General features: G+C 47.4%; 1 protein-coding gene across 1 annotated transcript in view; it reads left to right on the top strand.

Moving 5' to 3' along the window:
- Positions 1-9318, top strand: part of fasn (fatty acid synthase) — a gene marked incomplete at its 3' end in the record, with an annotated part of 46443 nt that overhangs the window by 24942 nt on the left and 12183 nt on the right. The window contains exons 17-26 of the mRNA XM_015379296.1: positions 360-514; positions 597-772; positions 870-1061; positions 1932-2012; positions 2099-2281; positions 4645-4824; positions 6846-7049; positions 7812-8128; positions 8213-8614; positions 8938-9102. Coding sequence (XP_015234782.1) covers positions 360-514; positions 597-772; positions 870-1061; positions 1932-2012; positions 2099-2281; positions 4645-4824; positions 6846-7049; positions 7812-8128; positions 8213-8614; positions 8938-9102 — 2055 coding nt within the window. The remainder of the gene's footprint in view (positions 1-359; positions 515-596; positions 773-869; positions 1062-1931; positions 2013-2098; positions 2282-4644; positions 4825-6845; positions 7050-7811; positions 8129-8212; positions 8615-8937; positions 9103-9318) is intronic.

Genomic DNA, 9318 nt, shown 5'->3' with positions numbered 1-9318 from the left:
CAGTGTCTCTGTGTCTCAGAGCCAGTGTCACTGTGTCTCAGAGCCAGTGTCTCTGTGTCTCAGAGCGAGTGTCTGTCCCCCCTGAGTTTTGGTCCACTCAGGGTTCTGAGGGCCCTCTAATGAACATGGTGGAGTGTTTTGGGTTAATCCTCATTAAACTAATCAGATCACCTCTTGTTTGTGGAAGGCAGCACATTTATCAGCGTTTAAACCTTTATTTATACAAGTTCTCCTTTAGCAGCAGGATCCGTCTTAATCTGTCCATTTTTATAAGGTCAGTCATGTTAGAAAGGTTTCTGAGAACCTCTGTTCTATTCTAGTTGTTTGTCCCATCGCTGCCATTAGACACGTGATGAACTAAAGATCAGCAAACATTCAGACTGATGTTTCCTCCTCAGGCCATCCTGAAGCGCAGCCTGAAGCAATCCTGCTCAATCCTTCCTTTGATGAAGAGAGGACACACCAACAACCTCCAGTTCTTCCTCTCAAACATTGGAAAACTCTACATGAACGGGTGAGTGAGCTCCTCTCTGCTCCTTAGTCACGATGCTAACAGGCTAAGCTGATTTTATTAACAGTAATTTAAACCCCTTTAGGATCAACCTGGATTCTGCTGGTCTGTACCCAGCAGTGAGCTACCCTGTCCCGGTCGGCACCCCCATGATCTCTCCCATGATTGGCTGGGACCACAGTCAGACCTGGGATGTCCCCAAAGTAGAACATTTCTCCCACAGCTCAGGAGGATCTAAATCTGCTGCCATCTATAATATTGGTATAAAACAAAAAGTTCAGATTCCCAGCATGTGGTCTGAATGTCTCCCTCCAGTATTGACTCCTTTGCTTCCCTGTCATCCCTCTGATTGTAACAGAGATAAACCCGGAGTCCCCGGACAACTACCTGATCGAGCACTGCATCGACGGCCGCTTTCTCTACCCAGCAACGGGCTACCTGCTGCTGGCCTGGCGCACCTTGGTCAGGAGTCAGGGGATTGTGATGGAAAGCACCCCTGTGAGATTTGATGATGTGAAGATTCACAGGGCCACCATCCTCCCAAAAACAGGTGAGAGCAGCAGGGCTCAGAAGGACACCTTTGGTCAGGATTCTCTCTCAGTGATCATCTAGGCATCATTACGCTGCTTTATAACTGCGAATGGGGCTCCAGTGCAGCCAGTTAGTAAAATAAAGAAGCAAGGTAACGGTGAGTAGAGCAGGTGAACAACACCAGCAAGGAGAGAAGGTCTGCCTCTGTCTCTCTGAGGTTTTAGGGGGAAAATGCATCTGGTCCAAACAAAGGATCTGGTTCAAAAAAATCCATTATGGCTGTAAAGATGGCAAAACCGAACCAATTGGATCTGAACCTGGATATGCTGGTTTTTATTTTGTAGGTAGGATGTTAAGAATAGGGTTCTTAGAAAGTATCCAAACAAGTACAGACCTTTTACAGGAAGAGAAAGGACACCTCAGCAACCAGGACATTTACGCAGGTCACTGCGGCAGTTATGGTTGTAAAGTCCAACAGCTGCTCTGGGAAGGATCTGCCGTAATGCGTCTTAGAGCACCTAGGGTGCAGCCTAACGGGGCTTATCCAACTGCTTCCTCTCAGCTCCAACTTTCCTCCATAGAGGACACTGATGCCAGCACAGCAGGTCTTCATTAGTGCCCCCTGCTGGATGAAATGCCTCAGTGTTGGGTTGGGACGTGCAGGGCTGGCTCAGCTCCCGGGAATTCCTTTCATGTGGCCAGAAATGAAAATAAATTGATGTTCTATTGTTTTATATCAAGAGCCATCCATTCTTGCGGCACCTTGCACTATTTAGTGCCTGGAAATACTTGGTGCTCTGCTTTTATGCAGAAAATGTTTGATTTTCATATGCATTTGTTTCAGTTATGATGGAAAAGCCCAACATCTTCCTAAATCTGCTCATTTCAGGCTCTGTTCAGTTAGAGGTGCACCTGATGCCCGCCACCAGCAGGTTTGAGGTGTCAGAGAATGGAAACCTGGTTGTTAGCGGTAAGAACTTCTTTTTATCAGCTTTCATGTATTCAGCAAATGCGGAAAATCAGGGTGTTAAACTTTGTGTTTCACTTTTATTTCAGGTAAAGTTAGCATCACTGAGGACAACGATCTTCAGTCACTCCAAATCGCTTTGAATCAGCAAGAGGAAAACGCGAATGACTCCAATATTAAACTAAAGTCACATGACGTCTACAAAGAGCTGCGGCTGCGTGGCTATGATTATGGGAAGGCCTTCCAGGGCATATTGGAGTCCAGCGGTGAAGGTAGAGTAGATGGATGCTTAAGATTTAGGAGTACATTACTAGTCTGAACAGGGCAGCGAGTCCTGAGGTCCAGAGAAAATAACCAGGTGTTTCTGGGCAGGGGGGGTTTAAGGTTCATCTTGGTCAGGTACGTCCAAAGTTGGTTCTGGAGAGTCGCTGTCCTGCAAGTTCTCCATGTTTCTCAGCTGATTCTGATGATTGTAGTTCAGCAACATCCTGTTAATCAACCATCAGTGGAACTCAGCAGGTGGGAAGCAGTAGGCGCTCCAGGACTGACTCTAACTGGACCAGACCAGTGACGTCTCACTCAGCTGAACTTACTGATGGTCAGAAGCTAAGGCTACTGATGCTAATATGGTGTTCTTCCAGTGATGTCATCATGTGCATAGCCTCTCTGACCAAACATGATAGCTTCTCAAAAATCATCCCATTTATTTCAGCGCTGCTCTCCCAGTTCCCATCAGTTTGAAGCGTTCCCTGTGTTCCTTTGTTGGAACATAGGAAGCTTCCAGAACAATGGTAGTCCAACTCCTCCAGGATGGCATCAATACGTGCCATTGCCAGAAGGTTTGCTGTGTCTCCCAACACAATCTCAAGAGCATGGAGGAGATTCCAGAAGACAGACAATTACTCCAGGAGAGCTGGACAGGGCCGTAGAAAGTCTACAACCCATCAGCAGGACCGCTATCTGCTCCTTTGTGCAAGGAGGAGCAGGAGGAGCACTGCCAGAGCCCTACAAAATGACCTCCAGCAGGCTACTGGTGTGAATGTCTCTGACCAAACAATCAGATACAGACTTCACGAGGGTGGCCTGAGGGCCCGACGTCCTCTAGTGGGCCCTGTGCTCACTGCCCGGCACCGTGGAGCTCGATTGGCATTTGCCACAGAACACCGGGATAGGCAAATCAGCCACTGGCGCCCTGATGAGAGCAGGTTCACCCTGAGCACATATGACAGACGTGAAAGGGTCTGGAGAAGCCGTGGTGAACGTTATGCTGCCTGTAACATCGTTCAGCATGAGCGGTTTGGTGGTAGGTCAGTGATGGTCTGGGGAGGCATATCCATGGAGGGACGCACAGACCTATACAGGCTAGACAACGGCACCCTGACTGCCATTAGGTAACGGGATGAAATCCTTGCACCCATTGTCAGACCCTATGCTGGTGCAGTGGGTCTTGGGTTCCTCCTGGTGCACGACAATGCCCAGCCTGATGTGGCGAGAGTATGCAGGCAGTTCCTGGAGGATGAAGGAATCGATACCATTGATTGGCCCACACGCTCGCCTGACCTAAATCCAATAGAACACCTCTGGGACATTATGTTTCCATCCATGTGACGCCGCCAGGTTGCACCTCAGACTGTCCAGGAGCTCAGTGATGTCCTGGTCAAGATCTGGGAGGATATACCCCAGGACGCCATCCGTCGTGTCATTAGGAGCATGCCCCGACGTTGTCAGGCATGCATACACGCACGTAGGGGCCATACAAATTACTGAATACCATTTTGAGTTGCTGCAATGAATTTTCAGCAAAGTGGACTAGCCTGCCGCATCATTTTTTCACTGTAATTTTGGGGTGTCTTTGAATTCAGCCCTCTGTAGGTTGATAATTTTCATTCCCATCAAATGATGTGACATCCTTTTGTTCCTAACACATCACCCAGTCCATATCAGGATAAAGAAAGAGCAGGATTTTTTTCCCCATTGAGATCTGATGTGTTTTCAAAGGCTGCATTCACACTGCAGCCTGAAGGGATCCAAATCCGATTTTTTGGCCCATATGCGACCTGGATCTGATCTTTTCATGGCTGTTTTAACAACACAGATCCGATTTTTTTCCAATCCGACCAAGGCCACTTGGCTCTGTGGTCCTGAATCCGATAAGAATCTGATCGTTTCAAATGCGACCTGTGTCTGAACGGCCAGGTCGCATTCATCCGACCTGAACGCCATTAATACCTGACAAAGGTCACTATTGTGTGTCTTGTTTTATGTTTAACCATATTGAAAAGATTGAGATTTTATGGTTGGAAAAGACCGCTAGATGCGCGCCGTCACTACCGTCCATGTTTACTTCTGTAAACATAGAGTACGCTGGCCTGTGACGTCATTGCGTCCTCTACTGCGGATGCGGGACACTTGCGTTGTATGAACGGCAATGCAAACAAAATTGAATTTCACAAAAAAAAATCGGAATTGAGCATCAAGGCCTGCAGTGTGAATGTAGCCAAAGTGTTCCTTTAATTTTTTTGAGCAGTGTATATATATTACATTCCATGTAATAAGGTCTCTGCCTGCAAGGTGGGCCTGCCCACCTATGTCTATGGTGTTTGCTGACTGGCCTCTCTAATCTCTCTGTTTCTAGGAGACAGTGGGAAGCTGCAGTGGACGGGAAACTGGGTGACCTTTCTAGACACTATGCTGCAGATGATGGTGGTCGGCCTACCTGGTCGCAGTTTGCGTTTGCCAACCAGAATCCGCTCTGTGTGCATTGATCCTGCCATCCATGTGGATAAAGTGTGCGAGTACGCTGGAGGAAGGCGAGGTGGGTGAAGCTGACTGCGTCTAAAACAGCTTTATTTAGTGATGGTGGAGTTACTGAAACTAAACGCCTTTGATATTTATCCCTTTAACAAGGCTGTCAGTTTGAGGAGATTTTAAAGGGAAAGAACTTAATTTACATGAATCTGACTTTTTATATTTCCTTCATTTTCACCTATAATTTTTAATAAAATAACATGAAAAATAAATCTGGTTAATTTTACCTCTCCCACAGCCATCATTTTGACAGCTCTATTAGCTGCATTGTAAATTCCTCCCGCAGTTGATTGATGGTAGGTACCGTTCATTCTAGCTGGAAATATTTGACTTTGAGAAGAAATCTAAGAACGAAACAGGCTTTAGAAATACTTCCAAATATTGATGATAGTTATTCAGGTGGAGAGGGAGAGAGACTGATGAGGAGGACTGGGTAGGAAGCGGTTCAGATTCTGACAGTGAGTCCGAGGATGATCAACGCAGACTTATCGGTGACGCATCAGACATAGTGATGGGTCTGCTCACGCCTCAGCCGGTTCACTCAGCAGCCCAAAGCCAAACCAGAGACCCTGGTCTACTATAATCACACAGGGCGGCCTGGATGTGTCGGATCAGATGATTAGAACGTATTCTAGCTCCAATTTGAAGGTGACTGTGTTTACAGATTTATTTTTAATGCAAATTTAGACTACAAATAATAATGGCATATAACACAGCCTTCAAATATATCTGTTAGACCTGTTTTAAGGTTTACATATCCACAGTGGGTTTTTATGGCACACTAGAACCATTTCAGTTGATGACGTCATCACTACCCTTGCATTCCATTGGGTAAAATGTCACCCATCAAATTGATTGTCTTTGGGAGTTGTAGTGTTAGTTAATCATATATATCAGTTTTATTGATGAATTGTATCAGTTTTATTGATGAATTGTATCAGTTTTATTGATGAATTGTATAAGTTTTATTGATGAAATATGATGTGTCCTGTCCATGAACTAAAGAACAGAGTCAGTGGGAGGAGCCAGCCCCAATGGTTCTAAACACAGCCTATGCTTTGGGCCTGTGAGGATATGGAGAGCCCCCAGATACCCCATATTTACAGCTTCTCATACCTCAGGGTTCCTGATGATGGACTATAGAACCAAGTGCAATGAGTAACTTCTGAGGGCCAAAGGTTCCGTCCACTATAACACAGATATTCCTCGTTCTTGACCCGTTCTTGTTCTCGACCCGTTCTCACGGCGACCTCTACCCCAGAGGGTCCCGTTCTCCCGGCGACCTCTACCCCAGAGGGCCCCGTTCTCCCGGCGACCTCTACCTGAGAGGGTTCCATTCTCCCGGCGACCTCTACCCGAGAGGGTCCCGTTCTCCCGGCGACCTCTACCCGAGAGGGTCCCGTTCTCCCGGCGACCTCTACCCGAGAGGGTCCCGTTCTCCCGGCGACCTCTACCCCAGAGGGTCCCGTTCTCCCGGCGACCTCTACCCCAGAGGGTCCCGTTCTCCCGGCGACCTCTACCCCAGAGGGAGATGGGTTAGGGTTTGGTAGATGTTAAGTGTCTTACTGTGTTTCCTTTATTTCATTACTGCTTTGATATACCACTCTATTTATTATTTGATGATTGACTAATTGTATTTTATGACTAATTGTATTTTATGACTAATTGTATTTTTTGATTGTGTAAAGCACTTTGCGTCTGTTGGATGTAGAACATGCTTTATAAATGAATGTGGTTTGGTATAGAAATAAAAGGAAAAACATTTAATCAGTCAACTGTTTTTTCAAGCTGTGGGCGGAGCCTGACAGAACGGAGGTCAGGTCGATGGAAGCGGCAAAGAAAAGACTGAATGGGATTTATCAGGACTGCTGCTCTGTCCATAGATTAATTTCCTCCTCAGATTTAAGATGGAGGCTGTAACTAATGAGCAGAAGCCTGAGTTTGCATCACATTAAATCTTTTGTTAGAGAATCAATGGAATGTTCCTGTAGTTTGTTTTCAGCTCAGTTTTCCTCTTTGTTGCCACAGCTGTTGATGTCCAGGTGAGCCGCTGCCTGGACAGCATCGTTGCCGGTGGAGTACTGATCTCTGGTCTACATGCCACGGTGGCCCCCCGCAGGCAGCAGCAGCAGAACCCCCCCACTCTGGAGGAGTTTGTGTTCGTTCCTCATGTGATGACAGAGTGCCTGGCAACCAATCAGAGCCTCACTGAGCAGCTGCACCTCTGCAAAGGTAAGAATCGTTGCTCCTTAGTGAGATGCCATGGCTGATGAAGGAAAGAAAGTGTCACCAGCAAAGCAAGCAGGTTCTCACTTCACAACGAAAAATGTAGAAATCTGCATGTAAAACAGATTTAAAAATAAAATGAATTAGAAACATCAAAAGAAAGCCTTGTTTCTGGTGGCATCTGCAGCCCTGCAAAGGTGCATCTGTTCCAACAGACCAATCACAGAAAAAACACAGCATCTATCAATGTCAGACTCCATCATCTCCTCACGGATTGATTGACAGCTGGTTCTCTGGCTGGAGATGATGATCTCATGATCTGAGCTGGATCATCAGCCCTTCCTCCCTTTCCTGAGTTAGCAACAGCTAGCAGATAGCATCGCTAGCACTCATGGCTGATCCCACTGCCTCCAAACACGAATGTGTTTAAAACCAGAGCTGACCAGAACATGGCGGCTCCATGATGCGTGTAAAAAGGTTAAGTGAGCAAGCAGGAGGAGCCACAGAAACATGCAGGTATCATTCAGTCCAGAAACCTCCTCAGAGCTGCAGAGCAAAGGTCGCTGCTCCTCCTCAGAAGGCTTTAAGCAGCATCTGCTGAAGGTTATTATCGCCACTGATTGATCTGCTCAGAGTTTATGTACCTTTATTTCCAGAACAAAGTTTTTTTTTTCCCTAAACATCAAAATCTGTTGTAAAAAAGGAAATTTTTCATCCACCTTCTCTATTGATCATCTTGACGTTTTACTTTCTGCATCTTCTCTGCAGCTTTAATTCACAAACTGCAGCTGAAGTTGGCTCCTCATGGCATCAAGCTGCCTGATCCTGGGTCAGCAGGGGACCAGGCTGATTCTCTCCCCGACCAGGAAGCACCTCAGCCTGGTTTGCCGCGGCTGCTGAGGCTTCTGGGTGGACTGCAGCTGAACGGGAACCTTCAGTCTGAGCTGGAGCAGGTGGTAGTTAAGGAGCGAGCGTGTCTGCTGCAGGACGCTCTGCTGCACGCTCTGCTGGACGATCCAGGCCTTCGACACTGCCTGGACATTTGCACTGAGAACTGTACCCCAGGGAAGATCAGAGTCCTGGAGGTAGTCTGTGGGATGATTTGGAAATAAGCAAAGCGTTCTGTGATGCATGTTTCCATAACCTGTTCTCTCTCTACCTGCTGCCAGGCTCTGGCTGATGATGGCCAGCTTTTCACTCGTGTGGTTCCCCTCCTGAACATTCAGCCAATGCTGGATGTGGACTACACTGCCACAGCCACACACCTGGATCTTCTGTCCCCCCATGAAGCCAAGCTGGAGGAGCTGGCAGCGGCTGCAGCTCAGTGGGACCCTCTGAAAGAGCCAGCTCCTGGAAGGATGGCTGCAGGAGCAGACCTGGTGGTGTGTAACCATGCTTGGGGTGCCCTGAGGACCGACCCCAGACAGCTGGTGGCTAACCTGGCCTCCGGGGCCAAAGAGCAGGGATTTGTTCTTCTCCACACCTTGCTAAAGGGCCAGACTCTGGGAGAGATGGTGGCCGTCCTCACCAGCAGCCCCCAGGGCAGTGCTGGATGTGGCCTGCTCACACAGGTTTGTGTGAAAAGATCATTTCTGAATAATCCAGATTATGTTCAGAGATTAGCTTCAACCGCTGACTAGTTCTAAGGTAATGCTAAGCTAAGCTAGTTCTAAGCTAAGGCTAAGCTAAGCTAGTTCTAAGCTAAGCTAGTTGTAAGATGTTTTTATCTCCTGGTGCTGCTTATTATTAACATGGCTGCCGTGAAATCAGCTCCTAGTAATGAGCTGTGACCAGGTAATAAAACTAGTGAGTAGAGGTGAACCACTGAAGCTATCTAGAGAACTACTTCTGGTTTCCATGGCGATGACAAACTGCTTCCTTTTTTCCTCTCCAGGCTGAGTGGGAGGCGGTCTTCTCTGAGGCCAACCTGACCCTGATAGCACTCAGGAAGTCCTTTTATGGCTCTGTCCTTTTCCTCTGTCGCCACAAATCTCCCAGCAAGCAGTGCGTCTACCTACCTGTGGACGGCTCGGACTTCCTGTGGGTGGAAAAACTCAAGGTGGGTTTATTTGGTCTCACTGTCAGTTCCGTCTGAGGAGCATAAGGAGGAGGACCTCCTTATTCCTTTGGAGTAGGACCTCCTTATTCCTCTGGAATAGGACCTCCTTATTCCTCTGGAGTAGGACCTCCTTATTCCTCTGGAGTAGGACCTCCTTATTCCTCTGGAGTAGGACCTCCTTATTCCTCTGGAGTAGGACCTCCTTATTCCTCTTGA

The sequence above is a fragment of the Cyprinodon variegatus genome, unplaced genomic scaffold, assembly GCF_000732505.1.
Source record: "Cyprinodon variegatus isolate N-32 unplaced genomic scaffold, C_variegatus-1.0 Scaffold189, whole genome shotgun sequence".
Taxonomy (NCBI): Eukaryota; Metazoa; Chordata; class Actinopteri; order Cyprinodontiformes; family Cyprinodontidae; genus Cyprinodon; species Cyprinodon variegatus.
Note: the sequence above shows the minus strand (reverse complement) of the source record. Positions and strands in the feature narration are given on the sequence as shown.